General features: G+C 43.8%; 1 protein-coding gene across 3 annotated transcripts in view; it reads right to left on the reverse strand.

Annotated features, from left to right (window-relative positions):
- rims1a (regulating synaptic membrane exocytosis 1a) overlaps positions 1-14,695 on the reverse strand; it is a gene marked incomplete at both ends in the record, with an annotated part of 84,548 nt that overhangs the window by 10,316 nt on the left and 59,537 nt on the right. The window contains 11 exons of one of the 3 annotated variants that reach the window (XM_079229578.1): positions 2,289-2,354; positions 2,634-2,690; positions 4,166-4,249; positions 5,567-5,656; positions 6,021-6,140; positions 7,465-7,542; positions 8,730-8,786; positions 9,328-9,432; positions 9,961-10,126; positions 12,939-13,086; positions 13,967-14,138. In XM_079229578.1, coding sequence (XP_079085704.1) covers positions 2,289-2,354; positions 2,634-2,690; positions 4,166-4,249; positions 5,567-5,656; positions 6,021-6,140; positions 7,465-7,542; positions 8,730-8,786; positions 9,328-9,432; positions 9,961-10,126; positions 12,939-13,086; positions 13,967-14,138 — 1,143 coding nt within the window. Of the gene's footprint in view, positions 1-2,288; positions 2,355-2,633; positions 2,691-4,165; positions 4,250-5,566; positions 5,657-6,020; positions 6,141-7,464; positions 7,543-8,729; positions 8,787-9,327; positions 9,433-9,960; positions 10,127-12,576; positions 12,634-12,938; positions 13,087-13,966; positions 14,139-14,695 lie in introns of all 3 variants that reach the window. The other 2 variants (XM_079229580.1, XM_079229579.1) reach the window with 2 other exon arrangements.

The following is a 14,695-nucleotide window of genomic DNA, read 5'->3' on the forward strand; positions in this document are numbered from 1 at the left end:
ACAAAATGAAGCGACAATGTGGCTAAAGGGGGGAAAAGTATACGCCGTGGAAATGAAAGAACAGCAAGTTCAGAGTGAAGCTGGTTCCGGGGTCGACGGTGAGGATCCTGTTGCAGGAAGAGCAGCAAATGAAGGTTAAGACGGAGGAGAACACAGAGAAGGTGAAAGCCTTCAAGCACAAACCCCACCGCGCTGCAGGCAGCCATTCATCAGGGATCCATTCTCCCGTTTCACCCTGAACTGCTATAATGACGTCATCAACTCAATGTCTTCTGGCACGGTGCCAATCAAGGCCATTGCATATTCTTATGATGATGATAATAATAATAATAAAAGGATTACATGTTTGAAATAAGATAGAACTTTATTGTTCCCTTCTTGTGCCGGAGTTTGATCAAAGATTACAACAGAAGAATAACAAAAAATAGAAAAGAATACAAATATAAAAAAATATATATACATGCATATATACATATACATATATACATGTGTCATAGAGTTATAATGATTAAGTGTAAAAGAGGTAAATCTAGTAATATATATAAATATATATATATAATATGTATAATTAGTAATACTAACACCACTGCCTGAAATGTGTGTATTATGTCTTCATCTTTACATGGAGACATCAACATTTCCATTGGAACAAACTTCCGTTACAAAATTGCAATTTCATACTTTCCATCCGCTCTGCCGTTATACTTCTGAATGAAGAGAATACTCTGCTCAAATCTATGATGTGTGCGTTTTACACGTAACTTACAGATCCGCTCCAAGTGTACACACATTGCCTTGACGACATGTACACAACATATACACACACACACACACACACACACACACACACGGCAGCAGCGTCCGAGGGTTGTGATGTCACAGAAACACACACACAAAACACGTAAACGCATGAGGGAGTGAGAAAGCAGCCCTGTCTGTGTGTGTGTGTGTGTGTGTGTGTGCATGCGTGTGTGTGTGTGTGTTCCCCCCCACACACAGTATCCATCAACTGGTTATCCTAAAGGGCCACTCATTCTAGGGAGATCCCCTTACCAAGGGGCCGCAATGGGGCCTTCTTTCCTCTGGAGCCCCTTAAGATGGAGGTGGGCTTGATTCTGGTATGCACACACACACACACACACACACACACACACACACACACACACACACACACACGAGTGACATACAAACCCAAAGCACACAGTGTGGAAGCAGCAGCGTGTGAACAAAATAATGGGAAGAAAGGTCGGGGTCGAGGGAAAATAGAGAGAGAAAAAAAAGCAAAAGAATACAAATAAATAAAAAGGTAATCCAAATCATGTGAGATTCAAGTTAAACTATTGGATGGATAACAATCAATGTTTGTACAATGTCTCCCCACAGGATGAAGTCTAATATTCATTTTATATAACACTTCCACCGGGTCTACTTTTTAATTTGCACAATACTTAGCATAATGTGACAAAAGTAGGCTCTGCAAACCGGATGACAGTCCCATCCTCAAACTGTACTTTGGGTGTAATGCTATTGTAATTCACAAATGTTAGCAATTAGCATGCTCAGAACATAATAAACATTATCTCTAAACATTGACCAGCCGGCAACCACTGGGACGGAAAAGTGAAGCCAATGCAGAAGTGCCTTAAACCTGCATTCTCTCTAATGGCCATGAGGGGGCGACTGAGGGAAAACAATGCTACTTGCTTTATTTCTTCAGTAAACATTGTGAACATGAGTTTATGTCTCAATCTCTAGTTTCAAGTCTGAACATGATGTTCATTTAGTAAATTATGGTCATTTAGAGTCAAATAGCCCATAAAGCAGGGGATGCTTTAGGGCGGGGCTACAAGTGATTGACAGGTCGCTACCACGGCGTCGTCAGGTGTGAAAGTTATCTCTGTTTTCATCTTAGAACTTTAAACCCTTCACAGTTAATTTAAACCGTTTTTGGGCGCCTACAAATCTCTTAATCAGCACTTAGCTCCACCCTCTCACATCACTTCCTGTTTGCTAGAATGGCGGTCGAGAAAGTTAAGATGGTCACAACACTAATGACCGTAATTTGTTAGAATCTACCTGCGTATGAACTAAGAATAAACTTAAGTGCCTCAAGCTACATACATGTTTTTAGCTGAATCGCAGCAGTGAATATTTCATTCCCCACATCCCCATGTAATGGTAACAAAAAGATGGCTGAGCGGGGTTTGAAAAGATATATATTGTGATCTCAAGCTCCCGTCTGGTACGCTACTGGTTGACATGTGCTGAGCCGGCAGTACATGCCTTACCTGCCACTGTCTGGGAGCTTCCTGCCGAGAGCGTGACACCCGGGTGTCTCCAGGGTCCGAGGCTGCCTGGAGAATGGCGGATGAGTAAAAGGGAACAATACACAAAAGAAAGAAAAGGATGGATGGATGAGAGGATGGAAGAGAGCACGACGGAGGAGACATGGTTTAGATTTAGAGCAGCCCGACTGTCAGGGGTTTGTCATCGGCCTTTTACGTTTACCACCCGGAAAACAGGAAATAGGGGGCATGCCGTGATGAATGCTGTGATTGTGATATGAATAAGGGGTCACACACTCATGCCTCATCTGGAACTGTGCGAGTGTGTGTGTGTAGTTGTTTGTGTACCTCCTCTTTGTACTGAGGTGAATTAAAGTCTCTTGAGAAGGAAGTAGCATCCATATTCTCCATTCACGGACACGAGGATGACAAGGATGATACAGGCACCGCCACACACACACACACACACACACACATCATGAATTCTAAGTCACTGCTGAGCACTTTGCCTTGAAAAGAAGAGAGCCTTCTTAAAGACTGAGCGGAGAAGGCGAGCACACAGAAGCAGCAGATGGCGAGTCCCAGAACGAAAAGCGCACTCGGAAAGACGGCAGGGAAGCGAACTCAAGGAGGCGGGGTTTCACAACATCACCAGCACAATCTACTCAGTTCAGGAGAGAACAACTGACTGAAGAACGCGAAGGAAGGACAGGAAAAGCAACAGCACAAAAACCTCGGCACCAACAACCAGGGACGAAGAACTATCGCTACAACTCTGCAACAGAGTACAAACCAGAAAGACACACCCACAAGCGGAAGAACCGTACAAGCAACCCGCTGCACAATGTGAGTGACACGGACCAAAACAAAGTGGAACTTGCCTCGACAGGTCCTACATTGTAAACCCTGTTCACTCTCACTGTGTCCAGCTCATTGACCACACACCAGAAATGAAGGCGTAGCGATAGGAGGCTAAATGGAAACATAGTCAGGGATAGCTTGTGATTTTATCTTGTTTTTGTCAAAACTAATTAAATGAAGAGAAACCCTGCAGTTGCAATTGCTGCTATTATTGGTTTCAAGGAAATAACAATTGAAATATGAGCAAATTTAAACTACCTAGGGGTATAGGATTATCTGCCTGTTTTGTCGAGAAGATTGATAGCACACCAATGTTGATGTTAAACATGAAGCAAAAGCCAAGGTATATTAGCGTAGCCTAGCATAAAGATATGAAATAGGGGTAAAACGGTTGTGGGTATGTTTTTAGTTATGTCTCATTCAATTATTGTTCCATTAGCTTAGAGTCTTTATGCTAAGCTAAGCTAACCTTCGCTTGGCTGTAGCTTCATATTCAAGAGGACAAATATGAGGACGTTATGGATCTTCTCATCCAACAGTGAGCAAGTAAGCGAAAAAAGGGTATTTTCCCAAAATGTTTAAAGGCGTATGAAAATTCGAGAATCAGCCACTTTCCTTTTGTACTAAATTTGGATAACATAAATCAGATTAAGCTCTTCGTTCTTCATGATGCAAGATAAAGTCGTAGTAGAAAGAGTAGAAAGAGTTGGAATAGTTGTAGTTCTCGACCAGCTAATCAGAGACACCACAACTCAGCAGAGAGATCAGAGCTGCAGAAGGTAGAGCTTGACGTCTGCCAGAACCCAACAAGGCCCAAAGAACCCAGAGTATTTCTGTCGGTTCCTTACAATGCTAGGGTGGGGGTGGGGGGCACTTGGGGACAATTCGCTTTGTAAAAAAACTAAAAACTTGTATCAGACTTCAACAAAACATTTTCGGGGTTTGCTTAATAATGGCATCAGATTTGAAGGCATTAGTCAAGCTCTACAGGAAGCGACTGGGGGTCCACAAACGGGTACCTGTCATCTTCAGGGGACGCATGCTGGATAAGAATCCTGGGGCTTGCCGGACGTCTCCGGGGCAGGGAATGGGACAAAGATCTTCTATGTGTACACATACAAAATATATCACCCATATGACCAAATCAACAAACCATTAGAAAATCAGAAAGCCACGCTGTTCCATCACTGCACGTATATTTCCTGGCAACCTGGGGGGCAGAACACCTGACCTACAATAACGTGGTTTAAAGAAATAAGTATAGCTCTGCCAAGGAGGTTATGTCAAGGGAGAACTCATTCAATTTCGGGAGTGCAAGTCGAATGACGGGGCGGATACACATTATGTTCCCTGTTCAGTAACATGATGAGATGGCGCATGGCCTTGGCGGAGATCTGCTCTCTGAGTGCCCTACTCCTTACCTCCGCCAAGGAGGTCATACTTTCTGTTTGTCAGGGATTACTGACAAGATCCTGGCCCGATTTTCACAACATTTGGTGGAAGCATGAAGCATGAACCAAGGAAGAACTCGTACAATTTTCGAGCGGATACATGAAGAATCTTTAAAATTTTGTCTTGGCGTGGGTCTCCCCTTTTAGTTGTTTTTAGATTTGTTGCCAACAAAATGTCAACAATAAACCTGCGACTTCCAGGATGAAGATGACCGGGAGGAGGACCCTCCTCTCTTACACTGCAGTCACACTGGGTAGTTATCGCTTGACAAGTCAACGCCATGTGTGGACAGGATGAATCATTACAGGGACCCACAACTCGTTCAACGTACACATAGCGTGAGAGTGTCCTCATAAAATAGACTTGAATACATTGCAACACATCCTTCAAGGTATTTGATTACATTCTGGGTATGGTGAAGCAAGAAAGCAGCCCTGGCAGCAGAAATCCCAGGATCAAGCAGGATTAGCTATTATAAAAAAAAAAAGAAAGCTAGCAAATTAGATGCATGAGTGGTTGAAGGGTTGATTCCACTCGAGGAGTCGGGACTGTGTGAAACTAAGCAGGGTGATCTTATCTTTAGATGCAGTGATTAAGCAAGGTGTACAGGAAGAGGTGCACCGATTCTGTCGGTAGGGTGCCAATCTGTGACGGGTCAACGAAGGCGTCTCGGTGATGGGAATAAATGATAGGAAATTTGGGGGAAATATTGCTGTGAGTACTTGAACAAATGCAAATATTACTAAGGATGTGTCAGTTTTAGAAAATCGTTGCACCTTCATACACAGCTTGAGGATTGTGGCGAAACATGGGAGCTGCAGGGCGAAAACATAACAGAATAGTAGAGTAGTGTACATCGAAGTGAGGATATTCTTCAGATAGGACCATTCAGAGGGGAAAGAACTACAAAGACCAGGAAAGGTAGAGGGTGAGAGACTACTGGAGCACTACAGGAGAGAGGCTGGTACCTTTCAGTCTCTGCTGAGGGGGCGTGATAGTCTGGAGTCAGACAGTTGGCGCTAGCGCTCCTAACCCTGTCCAGAGCAGGCTGCAGATCACTAGAGGCACCACAGCACAACATGCCAATCCAATGGAGATGGAGGAAGAGGAGGAAGAGGAGGAGGAGGAGGAGGAGGAGGAGGAGGAGGAGGAGGAAGGGACAGACACGGAGAGAAAAAACAATGGACAAACAGAAGAAAAAAAAAAAAGGTTTTAAAAAAAAGTCCAGGTTAGATTCCCAAGGTCATAAAGCTAGACTGAGAACTAAACCATGACCGGCTGGCGTCTGTGAGTTGTCTTGGTTGTCATGGAGATGGGGTGGGAGTGGAAACCTGTGTGTTTTTGCCGATTGCAAAGGATGGAACGCTCTCCGCACTTTGTGTGTGAAACCTTTCCGCCGCGGCCCGCGTGTGTGTGTCTTACCTAACGGTCGCCTCGTCTGTGAACATTACGACGCAGCGAGTCGTGATGGAGCCGCGCGTTGCCACGACTACGCGCGATCCCGCGACAGAGCTTATCTTTCGGCATGCAGGCGGCGAGGAGCTAGTCACAGGATGATACATTTCAGAAACATGCATGCGCTTGCAAACGAAAACAACAACAAAAAAATACGCTCAGATCGGAAAAGGAATCTGTGAAGCTCCTGCCGCTGGAGAAGATACTCACGCATATTAGAGCAGATGTCCGCTCTGATATCGGAGATGATCAACATTTACTTCAATAAAGAGGATTGTGTGCTTCTCAACAGGTTGAGGAAGAAAACAAAAAAAATCACACTGGCACCACAAACTGCGTAAAGGCCTCAGTATGCTTCAGACAAAGTGCTCGTCCAGTCGTTTAACAATGTTTTCAAAGACCATTTCCGACATGATTGTTTTTGCTACCCATTATTACACCCATTATTCTTGGAAAGGGGAATTGGAGAGGCTTCTCTGGAAGACCCAATGCCGGGCGCCCCTAGTCCTGGACGTGAAAGTCACATTTGTTTTCTCCTCGACAGTTTTAAGGCGACTCGTAGTTTCCCACTTCCGCAGCTTGGAGGGGAAGGAAACTGTCCCAGTTTGATTAAGAGTAGAGAAGACGAGCACCTGCTTTAGAAGACATGCGGTTCTTTGATTAAATATAAATCTACTAGCGAGCTTCTGGTCAGTTTTAGAGGAAGTCATGGTGTTTGTTCACAGATCCAACGACAGTGTTTTGAACTCTGACTGGATCTTCCCCATTGGATTGACTTGGGTATTGTAGTATCTATAGTCCTACTTGCCAGACAGACACAGTAGACATGGTTTCACAGAAATTATGCTGAAAATAAATATAATTATAGGATGTTTCTATTTTCAATCTATAGGTAAAAGAATATATATATTTTAGTGGCATGATACTTCCAAAATTGATTATTGGCATTGAGACAGTTACTTTCAGTAGAATAATCTTTCTGAAAATGTATGTTTAAATATGCAAATGAGGGATTGTTTTGAAGTATGTGCTAATTTGCAAACATTTCCAGAACAGACATTTTAACATTTAAAATGCTTGCTTCATTTTGTCGACATAAAAGATTCAACGGTTTGCAGAGAGGGAGTTTGGGATTTGTCTTTGCATCACGGCAAGAATCAGAAAATACTGTTACTATCAGAAGAAAAAAGAGGTAAACTAAATGTGTTTTTGTGTCACATGCTTTCTGGAATTGAATGTTTGAATGTGCAAATGAGACATGATCTAAAACTAACTTTTGGTGAGTATAAAATAAATCTACGGACGCAAATAGACAAAATAAACGTGTATTTTGAGGAATGAAGCATTGGTGATGTATTTTATCCTGCAGTGTAAGACACGTTGTTTGAAGCGCACTGACCCGGGGACTTACCTGTTGGTATGTTTGCGGGTGCCGTTGAACAAAAGCGGCATCTTAGGGGGCAGTGTGTTATTGTGCCTAGTAGATCTCCTGGTGTTAGCATGCATGCAGCAGATGGAAGGAGGAAAATGGGAGGAATGGATGACAGGAGGAAAAAGAAAGGAGAGAAAAGTTTTATAGGTCTAAAAAGGTGCCAACTTATCCAGTGATTTTATTGAATACGTCGTCCGTAATGAAGCTTATTTGAAGATATATTTCGCTCATCAGCTGATGACCTTCCTCGTAAAATCACTGGCTAAGCTCGTAGGTTTCTTTATTGCAGTGTAAGCATTTACAACTACAGCACACGAGCAGAAGAACTCTCATCTCTACTGACACGCTTCAAAAGCCCCTCCTAAAGCAATCTAAGCCCCACTGGAGGGCAGCATGTGACGTGCACATGTCGAATGACACCAAAGGTCTAGACGTCTCCAACTGTATTTGTTTTTGATGGGAGCAGATGTGCAGAGACGAGAGCTGTAGGAAAGCAGCGAGCTGAGGATGAGACGCAGTCGGAATAATGCCAGCATGGCCCTGTGGCGCCCTCTTGTGGATCTGAGGCAGCAGTACAAGTCAACAGCCCGCTCTTTGGGCTCCCTTTCCCTCCCTGTTTGTTTTCACTTTTCCTCCAATTACATTATTAAAGAAAATACAAAAACAAGGCTTGCTTATTCCAACTCATGCTACTTTCCTGGCTGTCCACGTGTTTCTTGCTGTCAATAAGCCACATGAACAGACCAAAACTGACACGAATGTGTATTAATCCGCAGCTGAAAATAGTCCCTCGACAAATGCACTTTTTTGTCGAAAACTACAATGCCCAGCTGTAAATTGTGTGCCTTTTCTTTTTTATTCAAACTGTATACTATTTCCTGACTACTTTAGAGTCATCAGTAGAAACAAACAGACTTGGGGCAGAGAGCCACAGAGAAGGGAAGTGGAAGAGTATAGAGATGGAAAATGAATTGTTTGGGACTTTTTTGTAGACTATCGCCTTATCTTTTAAGTCCAGTTAACAATTTTACTTTTACTTTGTATGTGTGTGTTTTTTTGCATTACATTGGAACTGAACATTATGAAGCAATTATGTTCCGTTTAAAGTCAAAGAGTCTCTTTTACCCCCTTTTTTTTGGACAATTCCATAGAGACACAAAATCTTGCAAAAAAGCACTACGCACACACAACTACAACTGAACCCGAAAGCCCAAAAAGTAAAAGTCGTGAATGGCCGGGTTTACCTGGTGTGGAGGCAATCGGCACTTTTGCCTCGCATTGACTGGATCAGGATGACCTCACTGTGGTTATCATGGGGATGGATGACACATTGGGAAATCAACAACAGTTAAAATAACAAAAACAACAGAAGAGCAGAAGGAGCAGAGGGTGAATAGGAAAGAGGAGCTGTGGCTGAACTCAGAAACGCCACAGATTGTTGTGACCAACGCCGTTTAGTCAAAAACACTCTGAAGTCACTTTGTGCGATATCAAAATCAGCGGAGAGAACCAAACGCGGTTCCCGGACAACTAGAAAACAGGAATAGGAAAAAGAGAAATTCGGCGAGAGCACGGGCAGGAAAAAGAAATCAGGAAACTTTCTTTTTTTTATGATAACAGTGAACAAAAAAGTACAATTTTAGAAAATGTCATGATCTCGTTTACACTTACATGTTGTAACAGAACAAAGCAGACACACAGTTTTGCACAAAACTCTCAAACTATCTCATTGCACACACGAAACACAAACGGTCAGAGATGTTTGTTTTCTGCTTGTTTTTCGCCAACAGAGCAACTCTGATGACGTTTACGGTCTAATCAGCAACGAGCCGGTGCTCTCACCTGTCATCCAGGTACTCCTCCTCCTGATGGCGACCCCTGGCGCCGTCGTAGTGGCGGGTCGGAGAGCGGGAGCGGCGCGTGTGAGGAAGCTCGTCATCCAGACTCCTGAAAGACGGAAGGAAGGTTCCCGTCAGGTTAGCGGTCAGGCGGTATTGCAGCAGACTCTTGGCGGGCCTCGTTTGGCTCGGGCCAGTAAAAGCAGCGCTGGCAGCACTGTGTGTTCTGCATCAGACAGACGTTTCATTAGTAGATGGACTCCGTTTGCTGGCTTCCAACAAACTCCCTCTCTCGTCCTCTCTTCCTCCACCACCTTGCTTTTACCTCTTACACAAGTCTCAATATCTTCCCACCAGGCGGCTATTGGTCTTTCATTGTGCATTGTTAGACTTCAGGCCATGCCAACCGCCTGAATTGAGTAAAATACGTACTATATTTGGCTAAATTATGCCCATTTGGAGCGAAAGGGAACTAATTGCATTTGCAAACTTTTGACAGACGGACAAACAGCTTAATTGATTTAGGGCGTGTGTCTCTCTAAATCTCTCCAGCCCTGTTCTTCCTCAAACGGACTCATGTTCTTAATGCTTCTAAAAGAGGACAACACTTTCACATTTGGGTACGTTGCTCCTTCACCTCTGCGCGGGGACGTTGGGCGGCCGGGACCGCGTGCGGCCCGGGTCCTCGCGGTGCGGCGAGACCGAGCGGGAGCGGATGTGGTGGGCGGGCGTCCTCTGCTGGTCCGGCACCTCCAGGGTGGACGTGGACTCCCGCTGCCGCTCCCTGCCACGCCCGTCCGCTGCTGGGTGGGAAATGGCGGTACACACACACACACATATATATATATATATAAACACACACTCATGAGAAGAAGTAAATACGGCCTAAATAGAGGGAACTATTCAGTAGTTTGTAGTGGAAATGTACAGCCCTGATCCACAGACTACATCCACCTCTGCAGCTATTAGCATTAGCATTCGCAAAACTGCCAGGCACCCAAAAACATAGGAAAGTATACATTATAAACTATATTTCATCCTAAGACTTGCATTAAATCAAACTTTTCCATTTTTTTGTGAACACATGCTAATATGAATATATTCATGTGTGGCGACGACAGCAGGAAAGTCTGTCTCAAGGAAGCAGACTATTTAAAGACCGGCCTAATAATAGAGCAGCAGCTGGCTTTTTGTCAGTACCGTGTCCTGTATTTTTTTAAATGTAGTGAAATAAAAAGAATAATTTAAAAGCCGTTCTCTCTCTTTGGTGGTGCATCGGAAATATATCCGAAGATAAAAATACAAACAAAGAGACTGATCGGGGATCAGGGATCTGTGGGGCCGCGTCAGGCTTTGTTCGCGGTCCCATGGCCGCTGGTTCCGTTCTCCAAAAAGAACAGAACCTCACCGCTCACAGCGGGCCGGCCGCTGGGCTTTAAGTGCTCCCAAGGTTTTCCATTTATCCCTGCCACGCATGGGGATTAAAAGAAAAAAGTTGGTCGAAGGGTGTATTTTCTCCATCCCTTCTGTCCCCCTTTCTTAACTCGGGTGCTCGTGAACTAGAAACACGGATCCATAGTGGGGTTGGACTGACAACATCGGTGAACTTGAGCAGTTCTAAGGGACCGTTTGGATTTGGTCGCCTCCAGTTGGAGAAACAGAGAGAACCAAAACGTATTCCAGACGTCTAGACACGCATCCTGACCCGCCAGACGCTTTGTCACATGGAAGCATCTGATTGGGTAAATACTCTCCAGTTCTGATAGAGGTGATGCTACAGCAGCATCTACGCTAACCGTTTTAGCATTTAACGGACAGTCCGGCTGCCGGAAGCTCCTCGCTGATTGGTCCAGTCGCTGGCTGCGCGCACACGCACACACACACACACACACACACACACACACACACACACACACACACACACACGCACACGCACACGCACACGCACACGCGTCAGCTGGAGCCGGACCAGATGGATTTATGAGAGTTAAGGGATTCCGTGAATCTCTCGTGATGTCGCAAGAATTCAGCCGTGGTGCAATTTAAATCATCTAAAAAAATCTGTTAAAGTGTATGATATAGTATTTTCTGACGGGGAACTGATATAGCCGTTTATATCCGAAGCTACAAGACTGTGGACCAGCAACTCCCACATTGTGTGAGGTAAAAAGTCTCTTTTTGTCAAAGGAGTCTGGTGGTTTTGGATATAAAGACAACGTTCTCCCTCAGAACTGAAGGAGAAACGGTGAAAATATTCTAAATACAGCATCCAATTCAACTTTTTTTTTTATTGAGTCAAAGAATATGTTTTGCTGCTGCCCTCGTCCTCAGTAGTACAACATGAAGTATTCAGTATTCCCACCAGAAATGTACTGCCAAGGTACCAAGTGTCTGAAACAGATAACATAACTATGAAATCCAGGATGATTATATTTTTCACTTTGATATAGAATTTGATTAAATATGCAGGTATAATGGTATTAAATCCTGGAAATAAATAAATAGTAATAAGATCAACCCGATTCTTATAATAGCCCAAATCAACAAATCTGTATACCAGTCCAACCCGACCACACACTCAGACAAACACTCAGACACGTGCACACACACACACACACACACACACACACACACACACACACACACACGAACAAGAGGCAGAGTGCTTCAACATACACAGAAATAAGTGATCTTTTATATTTTAGATGGAGTTTTCCACCATGATGGTTTGTCCCCACGGCAACATGTAGCTTATGACATGATAGTGTTTCCCATTCACATGATCCGGTCCTATCGCTACATCTATTTACATTTTTTAGATTTTCAATCCTATTTCAAGTCATTTGCTGACAGCGTTTTAAAATAACAGCACTGTCAGAGGTACAATACAAAGATTTTATGTCACATAAAGACTTAAAGTGTCAGTTTGCACTCAGTCACTGTTATGCGTCATTAATAATATTTTTTTCTCTCCATTCATTTCAATGCAATAAAACTCATTTTAACTCAGCTTTTCTTTAGTTTCTGTCAGGTGGTGGAACATTTGCTTACAAGCGAAAGGTCCTTCATGAGTTACATTTTGTGCCAAAATCACGGGACGCATTTTGGAACAAAACGCATGCCATGCAAAAAAATTAAAAATAATGCCGACACCTGCAGCCAGCCAAAGCAACGGCTCATAAACAAACGCCACGGAGAGAGAGCAGTTTGAGGGAAACACTGACGGTAATACTGGGAAACAATCCCCACCCACCTTTAGACACTACTGCTGTACCTTCATCAAATTCAGGCTCTGTTACACGCTGAGAACCTAAACGTCACACACACACACACACAGACATGTATACATGACACACACACATATACACATGCACGTATCCAGGCACGAGAGCAGTGTTAAAGGGAAGGGTGGGGGAAAACATTCACATTGAAATACTTTGGCACAATCCTCTCTCTCTTAAAACAGTGAAGCGCACACACACACACACACACACACACACACACACACACACACACACACACACACACACACACACACACACACACACACACACACACACACACACACACAGGGTTATGCATAAATACATAGAATAAAGGCGTTGGCAGACTTACGCTGCAGCTTCTTGCCGGGGGCGTCAGTGTGTCGGCGGGGCAGGAAGGGGGAGGGCCTCGGCAGCGGGATGGAGGAGACGTCGTGGGTCTGCAGCGGGTACCAGTGCGGCTTGTCGTCCAGCAAGGCCGTCTCCAGCTCGATCAGGATCTGCTCAAGTCAGAACCCACATGGGGATAAAAAGGTTTTGCTGACGCGTCGTGACCAGTAGAAGCTGTTTATGAAAATACATATGATACATGTGCTGCTCAAAATATCTGCTGGCTGGCATTTTAGTGGAAGTGGTGCGTTGCATGTTTTGCACGGCAAAGTTTAAAGCTGCATTCATTGTTTTGGGGGGGGACAAAAAGGCAAACATGCTAGCAGACATAGAGCAACCTGCTCAATCATTTGGAGTCATTTTTGTGTGCAGGTGATAAATATAGGTCCAATATTTTGTGTAAATGATTCAAATCATCGGTCGAGAGTCAAAAGTTATTTAGTTAAATCCCTGAACTTCTTTTTCTTTAGTCGCATCACTGTTATAGTGTTTTAGCAAATGCTTTTATTTTTATTTATTTATACATTTGAAGCGTACCAGTATATGTTTGTGGTTGTATATTCTATGTAGTATATGTTGCCCCATTAATACATGAGCATTCCTCCCTTTGTGTGGATGAATATGGATTGAAGCAGAATATTTTGTTAAATAAAACGGTTCTGTGAATTTTGTAAAGGATTTCATCTTTTTCATTTTTTACTTTTGGACTAACACCGAGTTAAAACTGAATATGAAAATAAATAAATAAACCAGCTAAATAAAAAATAGCTGCACAGCATTCGAATGTTGATTTAGACATTTGAATGTCAACTTTATGAATGAAACTATTTGGTACAAATACACTGAAAAAATCCCCGATAGCAGTATTGTTCTTGCATAAGGTATTTAAATGTGGGTCCTACAGGTGAAACACAAAAAGGAAAGGTAGGCCTACTTACAGGACTAAAAAGACTGTGTGTGTGTGTGTGTGTGTGTGTGTGTGTGTGGTACCTCTCCCATGAAGGTGCTGTCCTCGTCCGGTGACCTGGGTTGATCCCATATCGTGAGCTCCAGCATGTGGTTGCGGAAATCCCTGCGGTGGACGTGAGGGTAGACGAACGTCTGGTTCCACTTGGGCTCACACGTCCTCTTCATCGTTTTCGTCCTCCGTTTGCTCTTGTCACTGCGTTACCAAACACAGACACTCAAGCCAAAAGTTCAAAGGATGCTGGTTTACACTAAAGACGGAAGGTAAATTATCCTTTTTCAACCGTCAAGCAACGTTTCACACAACATGTCGAGGACTTCTTTTGAAGTAAATTGAAAGTGTACTTTTTTTGGCAAGTTTGCAAAGTCACAGTGTTATCTGCTGTAACTTAGAAGGGTATTTCCAATTCTTTTAGGCGGGTTGCATGGGGTACATTAGTGGATGGCGGTCGACCCGCCCCCCAGGTTGGAGCAGCAGCCATGGAGTAAAGTAATGCACTGCTGTGGACGACGGGCAGCTGCAAAATGGATTTCAGACGCCTAAAAAAAAATCAATACCAGTTTAAGTGTATGCTATATTTGGAACTGAAGTTGTTACGTCCACTTATGCTTTCTTCCAAGCCACAAGAATCCTTTTGGCGAAAACAGACACGTCACCTCGCATCGACGCCGAGTTGCTGGCTCTACCGCTGCCTCCATCGCTGAGGGTTGGGCTTTTGTGACTGAGCTTTTTTTCCGGATTCATCAGAGTCA

Source organism: Taurulus bubalis, assembly GCF_910589615.1.
Source record: "Taurulus bubalis genome assembly, chromosome: 14".
NCBI classification, from domain to species: Eukaryota; Metazoa; Chordata; class Actinopteri; order Perciformes; family Cottidae; genus Taurulus; species Taurulus bubalis.